The sequence below is a fragment of the Telopea speciosissima genome, chromosome 2 (assembly GCF_018873765.1).
Source record: "Telopea speciosissima isolate NSW1024214 ecotype Mountain lineage chromosome 2, Tspe_v1, whole genome shotgun sequence".
Classification (NCBI taxonomy): domain Eukaryota; kingdom Viridiplantae; phylum Streptophyta; class Magnoliopsida; order Proteales; family Proteaceae; genus Telopea; species Telopea speciosissima.
Window position 1 is genome coordinate 69,751,673 of NC_057917.1, and position 27,811 is coordinate 69,779,483.

General features: G+C 39.1%; 2 protein-coding genes across 4 annotated transcripts in view; both read right to left on the reverse strand.

Moving 5' to 3' along the window:
• The window catches only part of LOC122650303 (choline/ethanolaminephosphotransferase 1), a 44,394-nt gene extending 17,529 nt beyond the window's left edge, over positions 1-26,865 (reverse strand). Inside the window, exons 1-10 of one of the 3 annotated variants that reach the window (XM_043843692.1) lie at positions 26,720-26,865; positions 26,276-26,433; positions 21,772-21,781; positions 21,638-21,688; positions 10,287-10,364; positions 1,564-1,639; positions 1,446-1,468; positions 1,264-1,364; positions 279-373; positions 69-137 (exon numbers count right to left, since the gene is read on the reverse strand). In XM_043843692.1, coding sequence (XP_043699627.1) covers positions 69-137; positions 279-373; positions 1,264-1,364; positions 1,446-1,468; positions 1,564-1,639; positions 10,287-10,364; positions 21,638-21,688; positions 21,772-21,781; positions 26,276-26,412 — 640 coding nt within the window. In that variant the 5' untranslated portion in view covers positions 26,413-26,433; positions 26,720-26,865. Of the gene's footprint in view, positions 1-68; positions 138-278; positions 374-1,263; positions 1,365-1,445; positions 1,469-1,563; positions 1,640-10,286; positions 10,365-21,637; positions 21,689-21,771; positions 21,782-26,275; positions 26,467-26,719 lie in introns of all 3 variants that reach the window. The other 2 variants (XM_043843693.1, XM_043843691.1) reach the window with 2 other exon arrangements.
• LOC122650301 (phenylalanine--tRNA ligase beta subunit, cytoplasmic) overlaps positions 22,957-27,811 on the reverse strand; it is a 75,455-nt gene continuing 70,600 nt past the window's right edge. The window contains exon 19 of the mRNA XM_043843689.1: positions 22,957-22,968. Coding sequence (XP_043699624.1) covers positions 22,963-22,968 — 6 coding nt within the window. The 3' untranslated portion in view covers positions 22,957-22,962. The remainder of the gene's footprint in view (positions 22,969-27,811) is intronic.

The following is a 27,811-nucleotide window of genomic DNA, read 5'->3' on the forward strand; positions in this document are numbered from 1 at the left end:
CACCATATATTTTGCCCCAAAGAAAATTAAAGAGATTTTCACTACTTAATAAATCAGGATAATATTACCATAAACAAATGGTAACCAACTGAAGAAGGGCATGGATTTCCCGAACTGTTGGACCCACCATTCAGCACCTGAAATAAGAAAGAATTATAAAGTGTCAGAGGGAATATAAAAGCAAAAACTTAATGCCCATTAATTATAAAATAGGCAGAAATGACATGCTGGAATATAAACTACAGAGATGCTTTATTAGCAATGAACTCTGGACATACCAACAATAGAAGTAAAAAAGTGGGCCATATAAATCAGCATGAGACCCTCCGTGGGTCCATTTACCACCGGGAGAATAAGTGTATTGGTAAAGAAGCTACACCACAGATAACATCATCGTCAGTAAATTCAACAACTTAACCTTCAACAATGACAATAAATAAATGACATTTGTTTGCGTAAAAGACATTTTATTCAACAAGAAATAAATGAAAATTTTTATTGAGTCGTTAAAAAAAGAGGAATAAGTATCCAATATACAGCATTAATTAAAGAAAATAACCCTTACATAATCTGGTAATTCTATCGACCTACATGGAATTCCGCAAAACACTGCAAATGAATAGAGCATCTGCTAGAGAATCATTACAGAAAATCCTACAAGTGAATGAGATTTCATCGAGGAAGACAGCATACCAGAACCCTATCTTCATGAGATAAGACAGACTCCAAGAACAATCACTCGACCATGATGGACAAAACAATGATGAAGAGTCTATCCTATTGTTTGCTGATGAAAGAAAACCTATGGCAATCATAGCAATCAATCATTTCACAAAGGTCGTAATTTACTTTGCCTTCGGTTTCTCTCCTGTCATTCTTCTTCTTATTCCCACACCCCCTAGGTTTCCTTTCTTGAATTATAGCAAACACAGGGCTCTATACAGTGTGCTAAGATTCCATATAATAGGGCAAGGTCTTCATTCGTAGTGTGCTAAGATTTTTTATAACAGGGTAAGGTCTTCATTCGTGGGATAAAGATTACGAGATCACAGTTTGAGGTGTCAAAGCAGGATGGCTAAACCAATGACCGTTGACTGCTAGGTTAAAAAGTTTCAACCTCCAGCTCAGTTATACAAAACATTCATAACCTTCAGTAACAAACATGGTACTTGTCAAGTTCTAATTCCGCCGATACATTATAACTAGGCAAAAGAAAATTGTAATAAAACAAAATATCTAATTAGTACCATCAGAATAACTCACTGTTCCCATGTTGCACCATAAAATGGGATGGCTGCAATAACCCAGAACCAGAAAGTGCTCCTTCCACACATAGCAGTGCTCCCAAAAGCCACGGCTTCCAACTTATAAACAAGAGAACCATTTTTTTATAGGAACAAAATGGGCATTGTTACAAAATGTCAACCAAAAGTATGAATACATACCGCACATCCAAGCGCATCACATCCTGCGATAGATTTTGCAAATTCATGGACATACTTCATCAATACAAAGCATCTGTAAGGAAAATAAAGGAAAAAATGCATGAGAAAGACGAATCACCGTGATCAAACAACTCTCCCAATGGACTGGAAGAATTTGTACGCCTGGCTTGTTTCCCATCAACAGCATCAAATGTCTGTCATACATGTTCTAAAAGCAGTAAGCATTTCCGGTGATAACAAATTGCTCCTCAAAAATAAAAAAGGTAACTTCTACAGTTCTACTTGACAATTATGAGGGAATGCAGGAACTGCAAAGAAAATGAAGATAGATAAAACATTCACAAAATGACCGCATCAGTCCGAATTTGTCAGGGGGACAAATTGTCCATTTTTTGGGTTCTTCCCATATCGTATAGGAACAAAGTTTAGAGTGTCAAACTTAAATCCCAATCACAGCAGATGGGCATAGTGGGTTCAAAATGTGCAATAACCACCAACCATCCCCCACCCCACTCAAAAAAATAGGAAGTCATTATATGCCAAGATCAATTATGATAGAAAAGAGATACACTATGAGTAATCATGTCCTTTATCTCAGTTTCATTACATAGAGTAATAAGTAGGCGCTGTATGCAAGTGAAGACATACGGATGTTGAAATAGATGAGTTGCAGCCCTACAAAATAAAAATTAAAACCCAAAACCAGAAGCAACAAAAGCAATATGACTATAGGTGATTGGAAAAGTAATGAAGAACATAAGGCATTGGCGAAGACAAATTTGATTATTTATCTACCAGTAGATGATATTTTATTATTTATCAAAAAAATTAATGGCTTATTATGGCATGGAAGAACAGCATTTCAGCACCAAATCCTAGAAACCTAAAGGATTTAGATTTTAGGTCCCGGTGTGTACCCAACTTTGTTCTTCAAGAATATGAACTCAATTGTGGAGAGGGTGGACACGAGATTGGCATGTTGGTATGGAATATTTGATCAAGTGTGCCACAGTTAGTTTCTCAGTCTACTAAAAACCCAAGCAAAATATTCTAACATTGGTTGCAAAAGGATTGGAGAAGACAGAAAGACTCCTATAATGCACAAGAAGTGAAAAGGTGGAGGTTCACACTTCACACTCACTTTAAAGTTAGATATGCTCTGCTGAAGAATTTCACGACAATGAGTGAGGTTCAAGCTCAGTTCATAAGGACTAACCCCAGTTACACAACTACTTCCAGAAGGCTACACATATCCAGTTCCGCAATTCAGACCTATCTAAGACCACATCTCCCATAAAATGAAAAGCATTTATGTGTTTTGTCTCTACTGCAACCCAATGGATTTTTCTCTTCAACTTCTTTACATAGTTCTAACATGTTAGCCTAAATATGCGTCACATATTTACATATCCACAAAAACCAACATGGCAAATATTTGAATATAGGTGGTACCATTTTGATCAAGTTAACTGAAATGATGCTTCCCATATAAAAAGTTTGCTATTCCAGCTGACATAGGGACACTTGTCAATCAGTGTAAAAAAATATATATAGATAAATTATATACAAAGAAAATTTGAAATAAGCAAAACCATATCTACATTGTTGTGAATGAATACTATATCTTAGATGTAGATCTAATCTATAGCTTTTGGTGACGTTTTCTTCTCAAGTACAAACAGTACAGTATATACTGGAAGGTTTAACCGTTTAAGAAAGCATGCACTATACAATTCAACATGTTTTCTTGTAAGAAATTCCACACAAAATTCCCTCAATTCCCTTGGTTTTAACAATAGATTAGGAAACATGTCCAAAAATTACCACAAAATATTTCAGTATCCACAGACCATAGACACTAGTTTCCTTAGTTTTTTTACTACCTTCAAATTTTTAGCATCCACCCACAGACAAAGGAGGGTGAATTTGTCAGTCAGGAAATCAGAATTCAAAAACCTTTACCAAGAGTTCATAGCATGGGTCTTAAATTTGTTAGTTATAAGGTGAAAAAGTATCGCGTAGTTCACCCAAATTAGTCGGTATAAGGCTTTGCTGAGTTGAGTATGCAGGCAATCCAGCCATCAGTGTTTGAATGGAACATGTTCTAGAACAAAAATAGGCACTGGAAAACAATTTTTTGATTTAGCATTTGACAATATGGAATTCACTTATTGTCATTACGCTCAAATAACATCATTCTTTGCTCAAACCTTCCCTGCCATGAGAAACAAGGCCTGCAACCAGAGCATGTTTTGAGTTCCAGTTTGGGATAATTTCAGGGATTTAATAGTGAGGGTTGGGCATGCCGCCCACTTGCTGCAAGCTAGTGGGGTGCACCAATGTGAGCACAGGGCTGGGAGGGGCAGGGGAGTCATTTCACGGGGGGGAGGGGTGAGATAGACACAGGCTTGGCACCCCGCCGGCGCGCCCAGCCTTTTCCCAATTTAATATTATTTTCCTAGTGGAAATTTGGGTTGTTATTGGCTGAAATCATGAGACCTCTAGATTAACAATCTAAATCTGGTTATTCCATCTTTTTTTTTTTTTTGGTGGGTGAATAAAAATTCATTACCAAAACCCCGGAGGGGAAGAATACATAGGGAATAAGGGTGGGGAGAATATACAAAGTCTCAAGCCTTAAGAGGAGCCAGAAGGCTGCAAAAGAAGCAACTAGATCCCAGGAAACAACAATATGCCTATTCCTTGGGGAATCAATAATAGAACCGTGAGGGAGCATATGAAGTCTACACCTGACATCGAAGGAGATGGCTTTCCAAATCTTGTCAATAGAACGGGAGTTGGAGGTCCATCTTCGAAGATTCCGCTCCATCCAAATGCGCGAAATAGTGGCCCCAAACACCATCTTGGCAGCAGTATCGCAGATAGAAGTGTCTGAAAAAGGCATATCCAACCAAAGCCACTCCCGCGCAAAGGGAAGAGGTCTCCTATTACCGGGCCAAATGGAGAGTAAGGCTTTCTTCCAAATAGTGGAGGTAAATGGGCAAGTAAAGAATAGGTGATCGACGTCCTCTATGCCATTCCAACAAAGGGTACAGGAAGGGGAGAATTGGATGTGATGGTGAAGGAGAAATGATTCGGTAGGGAGGCAAAGGTTGAGGGATCTCCAGACATTGAAGCTATGGCAGGGAATGTGGCCTTTGAACCAAACGAGTTTATACCAGGGGACAGTGGGAAGATAGTGCCTGACAAAGTCCCAAGAGGAGCTGGAACTGAAGAGACCATTAAGGCAAGGGATCCAAATGACCTTGTCTAAGTGGGAGTGATGGGGAGGGGGGAGCGAGGCCCAGACTTGGGTAAGGCAAGGGGGGAAAGGGGAAGAGGGGGACCAAGAGCCGTGGGATATGATGGTGGAGAGCGAGGCAAGTTAGGAATACCAGTAGAGTATACCGAGCAAGCAATTAATACAGTGTATAGGACTCTTAATTGGGTGCCAGGGATCGAGCCAGAGGAAGGTAGATGTTCCATCTGCGATCACAGAGGACGTAGCTCTGAGGGCTAAGGGCCAGAGAGGGGGATTTTGCGCCAGACCCAAGTTGGGTCAGCAGGAGGAGGGGCTATCTAAATGGAGTCCTTTTTGAAGAGTTAGGAATAGACCCAATTGACCCAGATGGAATCATGCTTAGAAGAGATTTCCCAAATTAGCTTGAAGATTCCTGCAATGTTATAATCACAAATCCTACGAAGACCAAGACTCCCTTCCAATTTGGGAAGACAGATGGTTGCCCAATTGATCGGGTAGAGGAATTTGGAAGATTCTCTTCCTTTCCAGAGAAAGGCACGGAAAAGAGATTCCATAGATGCCACACCAGTAGATGTAAGAGGATTGACGAACAGATTTAATCAACTCAATCTTGCCCGCATATGAAAGGAGTTTGCCTGTCAGAGCTGGAGCCTTCTACGGATAAGGTCCAACACAGGGGTGCAGTGATGACCAGTCAGCCTTGTAGGAATGAGAGGAAGACCAAGGTATTTGACAGGAAGGGAGCCTAGGCACAATCACATCAAGCGAAAGAGACGCCGAGAGAAAGATATGGGACTTCAAAAGGTTGATACGGAGACCTGAGAGCCTTTCAAAGAGCTGGAGAGAGGACATGATGGAGGAAATAGACGAAGGGGAAGCCTTAGAGAAGATCATGAGATCGTCAGCAACAGCAAGGTGGGTAAGCTTGAGGGCCTTACACTTAGGAATGGAGGAGATGAGGAGTTGATCAGTTTTTTACTAGATAATCCTAGAGAGGACCTCAAGGGCAAGGGAGAAGAGGAAAGGACATAGAGGGCATCCTTGGCGGATTCCAACTTTGGAAGGAAAGAACCCAACAGGGGAGCCATTAATGATGACCGAGAAGAAAGGAGAGGAGATGCAACAATGGATCTAATGGACAAAGAAAGGGGGGAAGGACATTTGAATCAAGACATCACAAATAAAGTCCCACCGCAGGGAGTCAAATGCTTTATGGATGTCAATTTTCATGAGAGCAACAGGGGAGTGAGATTTACAATCAAAGCCCCTGACAATTTCCAAACAGAGGAGGATATTATCAGTGATACTTCTGCCGAAAATGAAAGCTGATTGGTTAGGGCTAACTAAGGAAGGGACCACCAACTGAAGCCTATTAGCCAGGATTTTGGCAATTAATTTGTATAGGAGGTTGCAAAGGGAAATAGGTCTGAAGTCGGACAAGAAGGAGGCACCCTCTTTCTTAGGAATGAGGTAGAGAAAAGACTGGTTGATTTTAGGGAGCTGGCTGGGATTGAAAAAGAAGCTATAAGTAGCTTTAATAAGATCATCCTTGATGATGTCCTAGCTAGCAAAGAAAAAACCATACTACATCCATCAAGGCCAGGCACCCGATTGGGTTTGTGAGAAAGAACCGCTTTGAGGGTTTCATCCTCAGAGGGCATAAATTGGAGAGAGTCAAAAGAGGTAGGAGGGGACAAACTTGCTGATAATGTTCAGGGGGATAGGGAAGGGGACAGGTGGATGACAAAAGAGAGAGGAAAAGAAGGAGATGGCTTCTGCTTTAATGTCACGAGAAGCAGTGAGAGGGTTGCCTTCTCGATTGAGAAGCAAAAGGATGGAATTAGAGTTATTATGGGCTTTCAAAGATCGGTGGAAGTAAGTTGTATTGGAATCGCCAAGCTCAAGCCATTTGATACAAGACTTTTGGCGAAGAAAACTCTCTTCTTGGGAGGAGCAAGAAGAGATCTCCAAAGAGAGCCGTTTTTCTTCCTCAGCCAAAAGAGGGTTGAGCATGTCAGATTGGACCCGAGATTGGACAAGGGATAGACTAGAGCGGCAAGAAGCCACCAGGGAGGTGATGTTTCCAAAGGAGGAGGAGTTCCAGGTTCTAAGAGCCACTTTAAAGTTGCGGAGCTTTTTTGCAAAAGCAAGGAGGGGAAGGGAGAAACAATAGACCGGCTTATCCCAAGCCTCTCGAACAGTGGAGAGAAATTAGGAGTGGGAGGTCCACATGTCAAAAAAATTGAAAGGCTTGAGGCCAAAAGAGAAGGGTTGGATGAGGAGGTGACAAGGGCTTTGGTCAGACATACCGAGAAGAAGGAAGTTGGCATGGGAGTTGGGGAAAGAAGAGAGAGCCAAGCTTCATTAATGAGAATACGATAAAGTTTACAAGATATTAGATCTGAGCCAGCTCTTCTATTGTGCCAAGTGAGGGGGGAGCCGGACCATCTCAGGTCATTGACACCAAGGTCTTCAAGGCAGTCATTAAAAGTATTGACTGATTGAAGATTAAGCGGACAACCACCAAATTTCTCGTGGGCAAATCTGACTACATTGAAGTCACCTCCCACACCCCAGGGTAGAGAATCAGTCCTAGATTTAAGAAGAGAGAGATCAGACCACAGAGGGAGCAGGTCAATAGTTCAATTAAAGCCATATACAAAAGAGAGAAAAAAAGGGGGGGAAGTTGGGGGGAGAGGGAAGAAGGTGAAGGAGCTGAGGGGAGGAGAAGGAGATGGAAATATGGATTTTCGAAGGGTCCCAAAGAATCCAAATGCGATCATTTGGGGAATGGTCATAATTAGAAATGAAGGACCAAGAGGGGGCAATCGAAGCAATGACTCAAGAAGCATTCTCTTGAAGGACTCGGGTTTCAAAAAGAGCATGTAAGGAAGAGTGAGTAGACTTGATGAGGGACCTAATGTGAGCATGCTTAGCCAGGGAATTGAGATCCCTGACATTCCAAAAAAAAATCCAGAGGACATGGAGAACTAAAGAGTGCTATGCACCAATCCCCCAGGGGGAAACTTTCGCCTACGGGAATAGGCAATCAAAGGAGGTCGGGGTAGGGGAAGCCTACTCGAAGCAAGGGCAAGGGGGTTTGACTAGGCACCCGGGGATGGGAACCAGTGGGAAGGGATTCCAAAGACTGTAGTCGGGGTGGGGCCTCACTAGTCTGGGGACTCACAGGGGGGAAATCCCAAGGGACAAGGACCCCAAGGACCCAAGACCAGGGTGGGGACGGGTAGTACTAGCGAGGTAGTTATAAGGGGGCTGGTTCTTTGAAGGGTGAAGAGGGTGAAAGGGGGACTGGTTTAAGAGTGAAGATGGTTTTTCCATCTTGATTGGAGCTTATTTAAGAGTAATCATACCAGAAACAGAACCAGCTCACCGCTGGTTGTTCTACTGTGATGTTCCAAGGAAGAAGAAGACTAGCCTAAATTTAAAACTAAGCCCCTTTAGTTCTTAGTCATTCTCATCATTACCCTTCTCATTGCTAACTTCCAGAATTATCCCCCACTTACATATGTGTTCCCATTTAAGCCCATAACTTGCTCCTCTTCACTTGCTAGTCCTAAACTGCTCAACATATTTACCAAATTGCCATTATTTCCTTATAATTTGGGTTTTATTGTTTGGGTGGGCCTATAGCGACCCTAATGTAGTCCTAGAATAGGAATTAATCCCACTAGGAACCAAGTAGAACCAAGCTTAGGGTAAGCCTGCTGTTTAGGGCTGATTAGGGGCTGTTTTAGGGCAAAATTAGGGTTTAGGATGGGAATTTGGGAATGGGGTTTATAGGGTTTTAATCTGCAAGTTTAGAGGGTCATTATGATATAAAAATATCTGGATTTGGTTAGGTTTCAAAATTCTGCAGATTTAGGGTTAGGGTTCCGGGTTTTTAAAATTAGGAAAATAGCCAAAACTAGGGTTTACAGTAGGATTCAGGGGCAGGGATTAAGGTCGAGTGTTAGAGAGACTAGGGGGAAGGTTCGGCTGCAATAGGAAGGTTTTCTGATGGCTGAATATGTCCCAGCAGAAAATTAGGGTTTTTTAGGGTTTAAAGGATAAGAGGGATTTTAGGGTTTGGCTGGACAGAATGGGCAGCAAGTCTGGTCGAGTGGGGGAGATGGTATGGGAAGGCTGTGCTCTGATTTTGGTGTAAAACAGAGGTAGGATGATGGCTGGATAATGCCTAGATGATCTAGGGTTTTGGAAATTCAAAAAGAAAAACAAGAGGGATCGAATGGGGGAGGGAAGGAAACTAAAAACAGAAATTTAAATCTCAACTTAATATAGGATTCCACCGGCAGCAAGTTAAGGGATGAAGGATGAAATCACCTTCGAAGAGAGACCCTCCAAGCCGTCACGGCGTAAGGAGTCGCAGGATTCCACCCACCCTTCCACCTTGATGTACCCACAAGGATGCAAACACTCAAAGGAGCAGAACAACAGCAGCAGTCGGCCAGCAACAGAAAACAGTCTTTTAATTCAAATTTCAATTGTGGGGGAGCCTCCCACGATCTCTTATATTTATAATAAAGGCCTAAGCCAAATCCTAATACAATCTAATCTCCTCCTCACTTAAATCGTGGAAGGGATCTAATCAAATTCAAATTACTAATTTAAAATACTAAAATGTCCTAACTACCCCTACTAACTTAAAATAAAAGAATCTAACTTAAAAACAACTAATTAAAAGAAGATTCCATATTAGCCAATAGGATAAAAGAACCTATTAACCAATAGGAACACTTCACTTAAATTAGACCCATTGAACCAATTGGATGCAACCAAATCTAAACCGATTCAAGCTAAAAACATAAAAATAACTAAGTATTGGGCTAATCCCGTATGCAACTAAGTACCCCTAGTTTAAGCTCATTAAAGTGGCCTATTACATAAAAAAACCCTTGGAAACAAAGACCCAATATAGATATAACCCAACCCTAGGCCTATTTCTAAAGAAATAAGCCCTATTTGGTGATCATTCTGCATCAGACCCATAATCAGGGTTATTGAACCCTAGGTCGAATTAGGTTGACATCATCAAACTCAAATTGAAAATCTATTCCAACAATACCACCTTAACCACATAGGAAAATGAACTATGTCGATCTCCCAGATAACCATACAAGCACTATGCAGTGATTCTACATTTTGATTTAACCCCAATCAACCATTAATAAGGGATTATATAGCATATGATCGCTTTTCTAAGTTAAGTTATACTCTTGCACTACCAAGTATGCTAAGTTCATTACAATATGTAAACAACCATAAAAAGACAATGCTATATAAACTTCAAACTAGGTAACGACACAAACAGTAGTTGAATATCAATATAAAGTTTAGTCAATGAAAATATACAAGGAAAGCTATCACATAAAATAATGACAGCGTAGAGAAGAGATTATGAAAGACAATAGATAAAATTTGATAAAATTTTACACCTAAAGTCAATCCATGATTATAGGAATAAAGGAGCACACAAAGTGGGAAATTAAATAAGTGAAACATCATGCATAAGCAGGAGAGAGATTCATAATTGAATTGGAATAGGGCAATAAAAAGCAAACCTGATATAAGAAAAGCAGCAATCCATGTGCAAAATGAACCCATCTTGGGGGAGGTGAATCCAAACGAGGTGAATAGACCTGGAATAGGGCAAACAGATAATAAAATAACATAAGGGGGAAAAAAATGCTGTTAACCTAACAAAGAGAGAGCATAGACTCTCTGCACTAAGCTAAGATTTTTCTAAAATTTATACTAACATATTAGCATAAGTAACCAACAAATTGCAATCAAATGGCCAACCAATGAAAACAAAAGGGGGATTTACTCTAAGTGAAACCCTAAACAGTCTTAGTCTCTCTGATAGCTGTCTACTCAGCAAGCAATAATGGCTTTGGTTCCTTTTCTATTAAGGTCATTGGCATGTTAAGGAAGCCCAAACCAATAACCAAGCAGACATGTTGCTGAATTTTGGTGTTACTTTGTTTTGGCATTGTAAAATGGATCCTATGTATTAGTGCAACACCTCTGACAGTGCCACCTTTGCGTTTTGGCACTATTTTAATGAAATTCATGGGTCACGAAACAAGATCAATTATGCTATAGTCATGTTAACAAAGGCAAAATGTTAAATTAAAACCATATGTTTCACTTAAGGAACTCGTGATGATGTTTATTGATTAGCTGCAGGCCAACAAATGCAACGAAAGAAACAATACCCAAGCTGATCAGGACTACAAGTACTTACAAGTCAAATATGCCCTCATGAAATCAAGAAAATCTCATCACATTTAGGCCGAAAAGAAAAATTAAGATACAGAATTTTGCAAGTAAATTCTATACAACAACGCCAAGGGATGATTTTGCAAGTAAATTCTTAGAATGTGTTCGAGGTCTAAAAAATGTTCTGGAACAACAAAAATATCAATTGGTACGAGTTCTCATTAAAAAATCCAAGAGCGTAAACGAAAAATGGGCCTTGTTTCTCTTTCTTATTAAAATGTGCTAAAACATAAAAAGTCCCATGTATAACTAATTCAGTTCACATTTGAGGGCTTTTTTTTTTTGTCATTTGACCTTCTAAAACAAGAAACACTGCCTTCATTCAATTGTTGAAAGTGATGTAGAGGAAGTATTGGCCCAGTTCCTGGATTCTCTGGACCGACAGAAAGTGACCCGATCTGGCAGAAAATACTAAAATCCCAGGGCCAACTTCCGGACTGCGTAACTTTGTCATTTCTCGTCCGATTCGTCATTAAAATATCTTTTCGGAAATGGCACACAGAGATCTACAAGTAAAATGGCGTTCAGCCAAGGCATCCGCTCGAAAAACCTTTCGTTTTCTAGGCCGTTCGGGGCTTCAAAGTTTCGGCGCAATTTTTTATTTTTGAATTTAGGCGCATTTTTTTTAATTCCGAATTGTACTTTGACCTATTATACAAGGTCTCTTTAGGGTTTGTAATCTTCATCTAGAAATCTATGGAATTTGCCCGTTTCATCCTTATCTTCTACCTTGTGGATTCGAGGGTCGTTAGTGCTAGAACGATATCTAGCCCACCCATCCTTCTACTACGTCAAAAAGGAGAGAGGGTTCTCGGTTGGAGTTCTTCTGCTGTTTCTGACTCATGTGATTGAGAAGCCCCATTTCAGGAAGATCTCCCAGAGATCTCTTGTTGGCAATCACTAGTTATTTACCTTTCTATCTCTGCTTGCTCTATCAATCTTTCGATGTGATTTCACTGTTTTCTGACCCGAAATTCTCTGCATTATAACAGACAAGTAGTCCTCATATTTACGTCATTGAATTAATTCACAATTCCAACTTCCATTCAGGTTTTCTACTGATGCAGATCTGATTTCCAAAACATGAATCTTATTGATGGCAGTTGCCTTGTTATGACTTGAAAACCTAACTCCAACTTACATTGCAGCTTGAGTAAGATCTCTATTGATAGCTGGTAATCTTATTGAGAATGTTCAATAGTATTATTACTAGTGTCTGTAAAGATTTTTGATTGTTGGGTGGGTCATCTTAAGTTCTAAATCTATGAATTTTGCGCCTTTCTTTATATTTGTTATCAAGTTTGTTATATGTCATTAAGTTTACTGAATAAGTTATCTGTTTCCGTTGATCAGACCCTAAGAACAGAGAGTGTAAGGGCAAAAGCGACCCAACGTGCGACAGAATGAACGTGGTTCTAGTTATGTATGTATGTGGATACCAACTGACCATTTGGTTGCTATTCACCTTCCTTGATTTAGGATGGGAAAGGGAGGGTCGCCACCTAGCATGAGGGCCTAGGACCCGCAAAAAGCTCATTCCCAATAGGGAAGAGCGATTGACTCCAAACTCATGGTCTGGTTACAGATTCAGGTAAGGGTCAGGTTGTGGAAATAGAGAAAGAAATCAAACATTGTTTTAAGACGATTACCTCAACACCTCTCTTTACCCGTGTAATTTTGTCAGGTGTAAGGAGTTCTGTCATCTCTAATTGCAATTTTCAAGCCACTACAACCGAAATAATATTCCTACAGCAATCAGGTTGATAATGAGCCGATAAATCTTGCTAGAAGTAGTGCATGCTGAATGAAACATTTTGTGTAGCCAATGGTCTCTTCTCCTCCAAAGCTCTGATACCAAATGATGTAGGCTCAGCTAAGCTACTGAACTCAGATCGGGAGAGTGATAGAAATAAGCTCCAATAAACTTGAACTCGGATTCAGGATTTTCCATAACTGTGTCAGTTTAGGAAAATTAACATAACTCTTTGTATATAACTCGGAATGAGTTGATTCCAAAGCCAAATGAAAGAAGACTCGTGGGGCTACATAATGTAAGACTAAATTAGGATTAATTTAGCCCCAAATAAAACCCACAAAGAAAGTTAGAAACAAAGGCAGAATTAGAAGTCTTAGGAAATCAAGCCAAACCAACCAATGGAATTCAACCAAACTTGGATCGATCGGTGCTTGTATGAAGGAGAAGCACTGCTGGAAGTTTCACTCAATTCGGATGGCTGAATTAGGAGATATGGCAGCAACACCAAAATTAGAAGGTTAGGTCTTGCAGACAAAACCAGCCTTCAACTTGGTCTCAAGTTTGGATCGAGTGTAGACCTTGTAAAGGTGAGGCTTTGCTGCAAATATGAAACAATTCTGATGGACAGAGGCGAAGTGATGGGATGGGAATGAAATTAGAAGGCTTGGTGTTATGGAGCAATCCAGCCAAAAGAATGGCCTGCAACAGTGATCGAGTGGGATGATTGGTGTTGTGATTTGGCACTCAAAGTCTCAACAGGTTCTGGTGGATGGATGTGGAATTACGAGACTCAGATGTTGCAGCAACCTTCAACCTGCAGGAGCAGCACAGGGGTCTTCAATCGATTGGTCACAACAGCAACAGATCTGGACCTTGTTTGTCACTTGATTCTGATCTTCAAGAGGTCCCCACAGCACTTGTAATAACCTTCAAACGGCAGCAGCAACAAAGGGGATCGAACAGGGTAGGCAGAATAGGAAGAAAAAGAGAAGAAGGGGGTAGGGGGATGGGTTCTCTCAGCCCTGGGTCTCTCACCCACAGCTATCCCAGCTGTTGAATAGGGGTCTTACTCCCATGATCGAGTGCAAGAATGCCTCAAAAGTTCATTCATTAATTTTTATTTTTATTTTGGGGGGGGGCTCTAAGGACATTACATATTTATGGGCAACTATGCTTGCCTTACAAGTAAGAGAAATTAGAAACTTGCAAGAAAAAAGAAACAAACTGAAAATAGAAACTTCAAAATAAAAGCTAAACCTACTTTCTAAATCTGAAATTAGAAACTAACTAAGCTAAGGTTGCTTAATAGACAATTACAAAATATCTAAGAGAATAATTCTAAAAATAGAAACTAAACTCCTAAACCCCACGCATAGACAAAATTGACCCTTCTAAAAAGTCTTCACACGATTTGGTCTTGGGCACCACAAGATCTTCTAGTTGCATTCTCACCAAGTCAAATATGGGGCTGTGACACTGTTAACTGTTCTGGCCTCTTTTTCTTCATGTTTTGTCCTACATCACTACACCACTGTTTCTTCATGTTTACGAAATATAGCTTTCTCATTCTGATTTTAGGATGATGAAAACTGGCCGTGAATATAGAGCTTGTATAAGGACGAATTTTGGAAATGAAAACAACAACAACAAAGTACTTTTGGATTTTTGACAAAAGGGACAAGCATGAGACTGAAACACCTCTTCTAGGATGTGTTGCAACACCAAGAGTGTTGTTGCAACTCTTCCAGGAAGCAAGTAACACAAGGAAAGCACCAACTCTTCAAAGATGTTGAGATACTCTTCTAGGTTTTAATGAGAACTCTTAAAGGTTCAAGGGAATGCATTAAGCACTTTGTTTTATCAAAACTCAATGCCTTACAAGCAACATAACTAGGCCTTTTATAGGCAAATAAAGAAACCCCTAAAATTATTGCAACATCTCAACCCTTGATCTTAATGATGAACCAATGGTTGAGATAAAAAGAATAAAAGAAAAACCCAAAAGATAACATAGAAGGCTGCACTAGTCATAGATGTTTCTAACCTCTTTGTAGTCTTCAAGAAAGATTCTTGGGGGAGTAGTTGAAGGAGCTAAGACCAAAAGAATCTTTGGGAGAAGGGTTGCAACATCATCAAGCACTTAAAAGACGACTCTTCAAGTTATTTGGGCTAGATTTTTTGAGTTGGTTAGGGCCGGTCATGTATGGGTTTGATTCTTGGTCTTGACTTGGCCTCGAGCCTTGTGGATTTTATGAGAGCATACTATTTGATTCTTGGCCACCCTTGGCAACAAGAAAGAGATGCAATCCATGATGGTAAAAAATATACATACTCATTTATTCATAAGGGTAAGAAACTTGTTTTGGCACCTTCGAAGGAACCCCTTTGAACCCCCTTGATTGAGGATATTTCATCTTCAATTTTGAATACTTTGAAAGGCATCATAATGAGAATAATATTATATGTGAATTGTTATACAACAACCTACCTTCAAAGGAGGCCTCTTAAGTGTCTTCAAAGGACGATGAATTGACAAATGATAGCCCCAATAAATAAGTTGATGCTAATGCCGAAGAACAAGTTGATTGGAGCTCAAGTCCAATCTTTAACGAGTATCAAGGTGAAGAAGACAACAAATCAGATTTTGCTTCGGAAGTGCAACTGGTATCTGTCCATTTTATGACACTGACAACGCCAAAGTTGAATAATTATGTCTCATTTGATTCAAGTGCACCATCAGTGTTTGATGAAAACCTGGAGGAGGAACTCAACGCACATGGTGATTTCAACCTGCTCAAACCAGAATTTGATTTGGAAGCACCTCATGATTCTTGTATCATGCCAACCAAATCGGAATTCCATCATGAAGAAAAGGAAGGCCGCGAATTGTCTTGGGAAAGCCAACACAATATGAGGTAAGTAATGATATTCTTCAAGAACCACTTGAAGAGGAGCCAATTCTATACATAGATGACATCACCCCATCATCATCATCACTTGATCTGACAAGGCTTGTTCACCTACTACCATCTTCAGCTGAAGCCATCTTTGAAGAGACACGGAATGGCAATCTAATTATAAACTTTGTTTGGAGCATCGACAACACAAACCATTGGAATAACACCTCTGGCATGTATGTTGATTGGTTCTTGGGGATGCTTTCACTCTCATCTCGTCAAATGTTAGTCCAAACTATTAGTGACACCATGGCGGGCACTGGCTTTGTCAATATGCACCACTCCACGCCAAAAACTCAATGGTTGAAATGGAATGTCACCATTCCCAACATAAGAGTTGCCTTCCATGCCGTTAATCCCATTTCTACAGGTTGCCTCATGCATGACATGATCCCTAAGCTTCCATTTGACCCCGACAGAGCTCGAATACTTTTGAGTGGAACAAGAATTTGAGGACAAAAGGCTTTTCCTTTTTGTCTTCTTCTTCTTTTTTTTTTTAATCCAAAAGCTTTCTGCCAACGTTTTTTGATCTACTTTTTCTTTCTTTTTCTTTTTTTTTTCAAAGTAACGATCAAATCAGAATCAAAAGCTTTGATTGCTTTTCAATCTTAAAGCATTAATTATTTTCTTTTCTTTGCGATCGGCTTTGGTGTTCGGAATCACGGTTGTGGTTTTTCTGCAATCGGCTTCGGTGGTCTTCATTCACGGCTTTGGTTCCTTGTGCGATCTGCAGAGGTGATCGGAATCACGGCTTTGTCATACCATTTGGTAATCCCAAAGCTTTTCATTGATTGCTTTTGATTTTTATAAAAAAAAAAGAAGAAATCAAAGCAATCAATGCTTTTGATTCTGATTTGATCATTACTTTGGAAAAAAAAAGTAGATCAAAAGACGTTGACAGAAAGCTTGTGGTTTTGAAAAAAAAAAAAAAGAAGAAGAAGACAAAAAGGAAAAGCCTTTTGTCATTCTCTTGTCAAAGCCTTTTAGCGCCAGCACAAGCATGCACGACGCCGCTGCACCGCCGCGATCCTTCCTCTGTTGCCGCTGTAACGCGACCCCACCACCATTGCACCATTGTCGTTCTGAGTTCTCAGCCAGGGTTTCAGTTTGGCTGTCCCGTCTCCTAAATCCAGGGTTCTCCATCTCAGGTGTGATTGTTCCTTGGAGTATTTTTCTTTTATTTGAATTTTACTTTTCCTGTACATATAAACAAATCACATAATAATGAAGAAACAAGTTGTTCCAATTGAGATGGTCAAATTGGAAAGCTTTAGTTCTTGTCTTCTCGAATTCTTATGTAACACTATGATACACTTGGGTTGCATCATTCTCCCCATCTTTAAAAGAATTTATCCTCGAATTCTTTAAAAGAAGGGGAGAATGATGCAGCCCAAGTGCATCACATTGTTACACAAGAACTACTTAAGAGGTCAGCCCGTATCAAGGCCCATCAAATTCACAAGACCCAGGGCCAAGTCAAGACCAAGAACCAACCCCATACATGACCAGCCCCAACCAGCTTCAAAAATCTAGCCCAAATAACTTGAAGAGTCATCTCCTTAATGCATGAAGAAGTGGCACCCCTTCTCCCAAAGATTCTCTTGGTCCAAGCTCCTTCAACTACTCCCCCCAAAGTCTTTATTGAAGACTACAAAGAGGCTAGAAACATCTATGACAAGTGCAGCCCCCTATGTTATATTTTAGGTTTTTCTTTTCTTCTTTTAATCTCAACTATTGGTACATCATCAAGATCAAGGGTTGAGATGTTGCAGTAAATTTTAGGGTTTTCTTTATTTGCCTACAAAAAGCAATGTTGCTTGTAAGAAGTTGGAAGGCATTAAGTTTTGAAAATACAAAATGCTTAATGCATTCCCTTGAATCTTGAAGAGTTCACATTAAAACCTAAAAGAGTTTCTCACCATCCTTGAAGCATTGGTATTTTCCTTGTGTTACTTGCTTCCTAGAAGAGTTGCAACCATAGTTCGAAATTTCGTCTCGTCTCACCATTTTGGACTGGTTGAAATATTCCAAAATTTCGGCGAAATATGGAATTTTTTCTGCCATATTTTGGCACTCCATCTCGGTGGGTTTTTTTACCATATTAAGGCCTGATACTTCATGTACACCCTTATTTAAGCTAAATAAACACATTTAAACCTTCATATTGCAAAAAAAATGAACTCCAAGTGGTGTTTTGGGTTTGTACCCTTGATTGACAGTATATGGTCGAACCCTACTGTATAAATAGTTAAATACACATTGTTTAAGTACTAAAAGACATAATAAGAAATTTCAACAAAGTACTGAAATAAATTTACGAAATTTGAACATTTTTCATTTCAGAAGCCCATCTCGTCTCCATAGTGTTGAAATTTACGAAATTTGCCAAAATTTAAGCAATATATCGCGAAATTTTGAACCATGGTTGCAACAACACTCTTGGTGCAACAACACATCCTAGAATAGAGGTGTTTCAGTCCCACAATTTTTCCTTCTACAAAAATCCAAAATTACTTCGTTGCTTTTTCATTTCCAAAATCCGTCCTCAAGCTTGCGCATAGCCTCCATACGGGATTAATATCTAATGCAACAGCATCAATTGTCCTAGTGCTGAGAAAAACTCGCCCTCAAGTTTTGTAGAACGGTAAGATTAAGAACACTTTAATAGGTGTTTGCAGATCCTTGTCTGTAACTCGAACAAAATCCAAAATATAAAGCTTCGATGTTACATCCGTGTCTAAGAAAGGAATAAAGAATTCAATATGTTGAACATCCTTTGTTGAAGTGGAGTCTATTATTGCTTCACTCATATTAATCATCTCGTCTCCCTTAGCCGTTCCTTGCTGTCCCTCATCAAAGGAAACTTCCTCTTATGTTGACCTTTTTGGCTATTTCTAGAGTTGCACTATTGGTGTTGCCTCCTTTGGTTCAGAGCATTACTTCGTCAACCAATACTTTCAAAACAAACATCTGTCGTAGATGAGGAGACTTGGGATGCACAAATTGTTATCCTGACCAACTACATCTTTTAGAACTTCCAACCATTGTCGACCAACTTCAATGATGCAATTGGAACATTCAAATATATCACAATATTGAGAAATTGAGAACTCGATTAAAACATCATCTTCAAATTCAATAATGATTTTGTTGGTCTTTGATAACATCTCCACCACAAACCGTGAGACAATATTGTCATTGTCTCATTGATGTAGATCACAAGTCCATATGTACCCGTAGGAACAAGCCCCAAAACCAGCCCAGCAAGAGCAAGGTAGTGGATTCAACTGCTGTGAAAAGCAGCCCGATCTGATAATGTGGCAAGTTTTTGCTGGTTCCATGGAGCATCACCTAAGGCAGCCTCAGCCCAAGCCCAGAGTGAAGCATGAAGAAGTTAAAAGACCAAAAACACTGTTCACGCACTATTTTCAGCTAGTTTCTATTTTTCATTAGTTGCTATTTTCCTATCTTCTATTTTGGTTTTAGGAAATTTCTATTTTCTACCTTCTATTTTGTAAGCTTGCCTAAGCTATTAATAGGCCCCCTATTGTAAGGAATGATAAGATTTGGAGAAAAGAATTTTCAGGCCTTGTTGTCATCGGTTATGGGAGAAATTTCATATTTCAACAGCTGGGATAGCTGTGGGTGAGAGACCCAGGCTGAGAAGGCCATTCCCCTACCCCCCCCCCCACCTTTCTTCTATCTTCTATATATCCTCTTCTTCTTCTCCTTGTCCTTTTCTATGTTCTTCTTTCATATGTAAACAGAAAACAAAAGCAATAAAGTTTCAGTTATTCAATTTGTTCATCCTTATTGTGTTGATCCTGGCAGCAATCGATCTCTCACTGGTTTCTCACTGGTTCGAGGTCGATTTTTGCATTACATTTTGTCTTTCATCTACGAGTTAAATAGCAGCTTTTCTATTAGGCAAACGAACTCTGGTCCTGAAAACGTAGGTATCCATGGACAGGTTCGTTACCAAATAATGTAATCTAAAAATCCAGATTATGGATCTCAAATGCAAGCAAGCCCTATGATCAAATCTGAGAGGAAGGAAGCAACTACGGAAGGGAAGAAATCATATCAATGGAAGGGGAAGGAAAAGAGATAAGATCAATCTTCTAGGGAGGAAAAAGAGAGAAAACATGTGTAAGAAGGGTGGAGAAGAGAAGAAATCAGATTTGGGATATCAATCATGTATGCACTGCTCAACAGCACCATAACTCCTCAAGAAAAAAAGTGCCTATTCTTTACTTAAATCATCTCTAATTGATGGGGGTGTATTACATATATAAAGACATTCTAAAATTCCTAAATTGACAATAAAACAACTCCTAATCACATCCACACTGAATAAAGTAAATAAACTTCAAAATAAAACTCTACCTAACTATAAAGTATTTTAATCTAACTCAAATACTTAACTACTAATCTTGTGTACTAACTTTATCCCCACTTTATGGACTTATAAATTAGGCCCATTACAACGAAACCCTAAAATATAAAAAGCCCGACCCATAATATAACTACCTAAAGGTCAATTTCAGCCTATTGGACTGCCACCAGCACTTTATCGGCCTCCCAAGCTTGCGCATAGCCTCCATAAGGGATTAATATCTAATGCAACTGCATCACTGGATTTGATTCTGATAATGGTGACTTCATGCTCCCCTTAACTGACTTTTTTCCTTGGTAACATAAGAGTATTTAGAATCTACTAGAGTGCCAATGATTGAAAGAGGTTGTAACTTCCAATTATAATGGTGGGGTCCTATTTTCAGGCACACTCATACACCTACCAGAATGAGAACATGTTCTTAACACTTTGTTTCCCATTACAACCCATATAGAAAATACAGTTACTGGATAAATATAATGGGTGTCAACAAGCTCTTCACAGGGAGTCTCAATAACTTTCAAGAGTGGATATACCTTGCCCAATCTAAGAATGAAAGAAATGCAAGCACAATGACTAAAAAAAGGGACTCAAATTGCTAAATTTGTTGATTGAAAGTATATGAAGCTTGTTAGTTCTCTTTTTTTTGGTATTTGTTGTCATGCCACTCTGAAATTTCAAGCATTCTATATTCTACTATGTGTTTGGGCTGGCAAAAGAAAATGCTATTTTTGTGATCTAGCTAAAAAGTGAAAAAAGGACAATGCTACAGCCACTCGCATTCAATGAGCATGCCAGCATGCATGGCTAGGTTTCCACTTCCACCTTAGAGTGTTCATCAAGTAGAATTGGCACTCAGTGAAAATTAGTTGAAATCAATCCTCAAATATTCAACATGTTTAGGATAGATAAGAAGTTATGAAATGAATAAGAATAGCTGGCTAAGAATACATTCGTTGAGAATGGAAATAAGGATATCAATTATCAAATCTATTTCCATTCTAATCTCCAGAATCCATTTTAGATGAACATGTAGCCAAATGGCACTCATTCATTGTTAGGAACGCATTCTGCAAATGGGAATGTAATGTGTAAAATAAATGCAGTTTTAGTTCTTTGAGTAATTAAGGTGAAAAAATTCAAGTGATGCTTGACAAGAATATAGAAGATCTAAAAATATACACGCTTGTGAGAACATTTTGCTGTAAAGATGCCAAATTTATAAGGAGTTCCTTCACCAGATCAAATGTTTAATTAAATTTGATGAAGTAATGCTATAGAATCCATCATGATACAGATTACCAAGACTTTTCCCTAAGAAAATCAATATATAAAATTCAACTCAAATAGAAACTCCATGAAATGAAGTAGATATCAATATAACAATGTAATATGGTATAATAGATGTAGAACTAGAGAAACATAACTTCAGATGTACAAAGAATACAAACAAGTGCACAATCCTAAGGAAATATAATATACAAGATTTCAAGAACAGTAACATGATTATCTCCAACTTACATAGCCAAGCAGCGCAGATATGACTAAGAACATGAAACCTGTGAGAGTTATCTGAAAATCAACAGTAGAGCCTATTACCAGACAAGGAAAAAAGAAAATGTATGTTCTGATGTTAAGATGTTTGAATATCTTACCATGTTTGGCCTGGAGAAGCACCCAAACATGTAAACATAGAAAAGAGAAGTGCAGTTAGTAACCATTCATGAAGAGTTATTAGACTTGCAATGGAACCATTCTATTAACATTAAACAAAATGAGATATGAAAAGAAGATGAAGAAAAGGAAATGCAGAAGTAAAGGCTTGACAATAGTATCATAAGTTTATAACCTAGCTTGGCAGTATGTCTTTTATATACAGTATACACAAGTTCTTGGTACTACTTGTGTCTTGTGGAACTGTGGTTATCACAGGGTAAGTTTAGTTTTTTTCGAGCCATTTGGTCTGCAAAATCATTTTCCAGATTGCGTGAACAATGTCATGGTTAGGCAATTAACCATGTGATGCAGAATTCCAGCAAGAAGAGAAGATGGAGTTGTTTGGATTTGGTTAAATTCATTGGGTCCAACTGAACCTATGCTTCAAGTTTGGTTTAAGTTGGGCTTAGTTTTAGTACCCAATGAGTTTTATGGGCCATGGGTTTAATATTTTTGTGTTTTCTATTGTAATGGGCCAATTCAATAAGCCCAAATATTAGGGATTTAGGTCCCATACGGGATTAAGTAGTTAATTTCTATTTTTGTAATAGATTTAGCAACTCAGTAGTTTCTATTTGGTTGTCTCTCCCTTTTTGTGTTATAGCAACTAGCTCTGCTAGGGAGTAAGGAGTTGCTATTTTACTAAGTTGTAAGATTCTTGGTAGCTAAGACTTACAATTCTTGTACTACATGCTTTTAACTTTATAAATACAAGAGAAGGGTGACTCTCCCAATAATTCTGGCTATGGAATATTTGTGTTCTCCATGCTACTGTGGTGAAACAGCAGTAACTTTAGATGGTAACTTCTAGGTTGGGTGGTGGTGAATCATCCCGTAGGCTTTGGTGGTGAAACCAATTCATATCCCCTTTTTCCCCCTCTTCTCTCCATCTTGTTCTCAATTTCAGCAAGATATAAGGTGAGTGTGGGTGTTGATCAAGGTAATCTGAAATCTGCTTCTATTGAGTTCAATTCCTACAATTTTGCTTCCAATCTCTTGGTTTTGTTTTGTTTTTTATTCTCTACTTGTTATACTAATCTTATTTCTAAGTTTCGGTTCATGCATGTTAGTTTCTGTCCACTTGTGTTCTCAGTCTTCTCTTAAAGAATCTAGTCTTTCCTACCGTTGGATCAAACCTTACTTTGGATATGATATTCTTCTCTCTTAGAACTACATCTGTGAAAAGTTGCAGCACCATCAGATCTGGAGTTTGGGAGTTCTTCATGTTTTAGCAACTTTCTATTTTCTGTTTTCACTAAGTTGCTAATTTCTGTCCACCCCCATTATTTCTCATTTAACCATTGGATCTCTGTGATATTTAAGATACAAGAACAGCAAGTTAGGACCAGCTTTTGACCATAATTTTAGCCCCATTGGCTGGCTGGTTTGGGAGCTATTGAACCTTCTATTTTCTACCTTAAGCTTTCTTAAGCTAGTTCATTGAGATTCTGTCCTGTGGTAGTTTTTGTGCTTTAAATCTTATTTTGATATACCAGAATTCATCACCATTCTGTTAAAGTCATTCAATCGACAAAATTTTGGGTCATTTACATTAGAGGACCCGTTAACCAGACAAACTAGACATTGAATAGCAACTCTTGTATGATTTAAAAATCACTAAGATTAATTACCCTCAGATCTTGAGGTCCATATAGTACTCCAATTTGAAGGAGAAACCACTAGTTGCACATAACATATTGAAAAATCAGAGCATATGTGGAGTACGTACCAGCCCTTTAGTACCTGTTGGGAACTGTTCTTTGAAAGACTTCTAAGGACAGAATTTTAAGTATCTTCCGTGATAACTCAAAACCCATTCAGGAGACATTGATGAGGCTACAAACAGAGAGGTCCATTGGGCAAGTACAGTGCCTGTTGGGAACTGTTCTTTGGAAGACTTCTAAGGACAGAATTTTAAGTATCTTCCGTGATAACTCACAACCCATTCAGGAGACATTAATGAGGCTACAAACAGAGAGGTCCATTGGGCAAGTACAGTGCCTGTTGGGAACTGTTCTTTGGAAGACTTCTAAAGACAGAATTTTAAGTATCTTCCGTCATAAGTTCATAACTCACAACCCATTCAGGAGACATTGTGATGCAGTACCAAGTGTCCATACCCGAAGGAAGAAGAAGAAGAAGAAGAAATAGCCATGAAAGTAGGCTTAGGTTGGGAGCCATAGATTAGGTTTGCATTGTTAGCATTTTCTATACTTAGTTTGTTTTTCTGTTTTTAAATTGAACTGGTTCAAATTGGTTGCATCCAATTGGTTCAATTTAAGTGATTTAGTTAAGTGTCTTTTAATTTAAGTTAGTAGGGTCAAGTAGGTCTTTTTACTTTAAGTTTTTTAGTTATTTTAAGTATAGCTACACCCTTCCACAATTTATGAAGGAGGTGTTTAAATTGTATTAGGTTTTGGCCTTTGGCCTTACTATAAATAAAGTTAAATCATGGGAGGCTCCCCCACAGTTGAATTTTTGGAAAAAAAAAACAGAATTGTTGGCTGCCATTGTTGCTGCTCCTTTGCTCCATGTGAGTGTGCATCCTTGTGGTTCTATCAAGGTGGAAAGGGATTGGTGGAATCCGATCGACTCCTTATGCCGTGACAGCTGGAAGGTGGTTCTATTCTTCTATCACAGAGCTGCTGCCTCCATTGAAGATCTTCTTCAAACCAGTAAGTTAGTTTAATTTTTCTGCAATTGTTCTCTCCTAATCTTCTACAGCCTACCCTAATTGCCCCCAATCGATCTCCATTAAACCCTAAGTTTGTTAAACCCTAAATTCTCTGTTCAGCCCAATTCCCTCATTAGTTTGCATTCAAATTTTAACCATAGATCCACTGAACCATCCCCTCCACTCAATCCAGGTTTGAGTCCCTTCCATCCATCATAACCCTAAAATCTGTCATCTCCCACAAAACCCCAAAACCCTAGAAATTCCATCCAGCAACATCTAGCCATCAAAACTCCATCATATCACAGCCGAACCATCATCTCATTGGCCCTAACACTCGATCGAAGCCCCTTGACAGAATTCTCATCCCAATCCCTAATTTCAACCTAAATTCTATAACCCAAAACCCGAAACCCTAACCCTAATTTCTGAAATTTCAAATCCTTATCTAAACCTAATCAAACCTAGCTTATTAGACTCCCTAAATCCTGCGTATTAAAACCATATAAGAATTACCCCATTCCCTCAAACCTAACCCTAGAAACTGACCTAAAAACCCTAATTCTGCCCATTCGAACCAGCAGCCCCCTTTGAGATCCTGTTGCTTGGCCTCTAGTAGGATTCCTCTCCTATCTAGAGCTACATTACATTGATGAGGCTACAAACAGAGAGGTCCATTGGGCAAGTGCAGTGGATTTCTTTAGAGACATCTCTACGGACAGCATAATGATAGCCTGATCATATATTGCACCAACCAGCCCTCTATCCTCAGGGCCCATAGAATTGGAGTCCCATTGAGCCAAACATTATAAAGTTGTAATGGTCACCTTGTCATAAATTGATTACTCCATAACAGGAGGCATGTCCACGGATATCCAGGAGGTCAGGAGTAATCTTCTCTGACTACTCTGGCCCTGTGGGGAAAGATGACTCTAATAGGGAAGAGGTCCTTGCTATAGTCCCAAGGCTTTAAGCTTTCTCATTCCACTAAATCCAAGGGGTTAGCTGTCAAAGGTGACTAATGAATCATGATCAATCGGATACATTTGACAGGCAACAGCCCATGGAGACATTCTCACTTTATTAGGAAAGCTGAACTTTCGCACCTAGATAGAATATCTGAGCTAATGGATACAAAAGTTAAGTAAATGGCCGACTCCTAGGCTAAAACCAGAATGGAGAAACCTAGCCCAGATGGAAATGAGCACTAAATAACTAGAAGGAAGGAGTATATTTTGGCAATTTGAAGAAGAAAGATAGGGATGTAAGTCTCATCATCTCCATCATCCATTTTGATGAATGGTTATCTGAAGAGTTTTTATACTCCGCATTTTATCAACCCAGATAACTATGTAAGCTGTTTTGGGTGATGAAATATAGAAGAACCAATTGAAGAGAGGGGGAAAAAATTGGAAGTACCAGATACGAAACAAACTTCCGCTTCACATTGGCAAAACATGTCTGAGTGGATCTGCTAGAAAAAGAAAACAATTTATAGGTAGAAACTGTCATAGAAAAACCAACTCATTAACTGAGGAGCTAGTGGCAATCTTATCAAAGCGAGTACCATAAACTTGGCAACCCACTGGAAGCCACAGTTGTGTTGAGTTGAACTTTGATGGAAACTTCTCCGGACAATAAGTCCCTAAACTAAATGAATCACTCTCATACTGAAAAAACGATTTCAATAAACAACACACGATTCAGGTAGTCATGGAATTCACTTTGCTATTATAGGGGCAATCATCAATAGTTAATGAAGCACTTACGGCATCCAAAGGGGAAAGAGATTCACGCAGCGACTCCAAAAGGGCTGCAGGACATATTTGGCGACATAGGAGTGATCGACACCACTGTACTTATGCTTATGCAGAGCAGCCACGCCATGAGACCCAATGTAGCCCATTCTCGAGTAAGCTCAGATGCTCTTGAAAATCAACTCAATCCTTCGTATCACCTGGTTAAGTTCATTTTGAACAGATAATAATAAGTTAGCTCATCAATGCCTTTCTTCAAGGAGATGCAGAAACATATATACTCATCACATAAACCCTCTCAGGACTACGAGTTTTAAAAAAAACGATAAAGGAATCCAAAAAAAGCAGATCGAAGTATATACAAATCAAGAACATAACAAAGCAGATCGGAAGAAAACAATGAAAAAACTTACAGAAGATCAAAAATAAAAAAAGGAAGGTCTTTCTATAGCATACCTTACAAAGCGATCAGACCTTCTCGCCTTTGGGAATGAGAGAGAGTCTGTGAAATGGAATTGAATAAAAAGGCAAATTTTCTCTCCCGATTCCCACCCTAGAGAAGATCAGAATCCCAAAAAACAAAACAAATCAAAATGATTTTTATATGATGGATTAGAATATAACGACAAACTGAAAAAGGAGGAGGGAAACGTACGCCCGCCCTCTCGTTGGTTTGAGAGTTTTTTCTCTTTCTTTCTTTTTCGTGTTAATTTAGTGTTGCCGTCGCGTTTGGGGAATTGGCGCTAGTATGTGGCAGTGTAGTCCCTGCGTTAGCAACACACATGCGACGGTCATTTTTCTCTCTTTGTGTCTAGGTTTAGGCGCCATGCTGTCGTGCAGGTTCTTTTAACCTTACGTAAAATATATTTTAATAGAGCCCCCTCCCGTGCAAGCAACGGCTGTGCCTGTGTATTTTTTTTAATGGATCAATGTTCCCTAGAGTATTAGTGTGGGTCTTATCTGTGCAAGGCCAATGAGAGCACGTATGCTGGCATCCTAGAAACAGAATTTCCATCTTTCGTGGAAACGGGACAGTCATTTCACTCCCTCGTCATAGGGCACTTTCCAACCACAAAGAACTTTTTTTTCTTTTTTTGATTGAAGGAAATGATGCTTTCTTCAAAGGAACTAAAGTGGAGTGGGTGGGTTATGATGTCATGCATTGGGGGTGTAGGAAGAAAAGAGACTTTTTGGTAAAGACTCTCAATCCTAACACTCCCAACAAGTGCAAAACATGTTTTAATAAGCTAACATTATTATACTTCATTGGAATAACAAATTTAGCTTTGACTGAATTGGATGTTGAAGTTGGTCTCAGTTTTGAACTACATTCAAATTCAAATTGTATAGCGAATTTCCCTTTAGTGTGGGGGTTTCAAAGTTTTGACCGACAACAACATTTCATTCGATTCAGACATAAACATAGAGTCATGTCAAAGACTGATCATTTTTTAATCTGATCGAGTTGAAATGATTTTTTTACTATGTTTTATTAATTTTTTTTACTCCACTCGGATGATTTGTCTAAGTCAGACCTGGTTTTCCAAC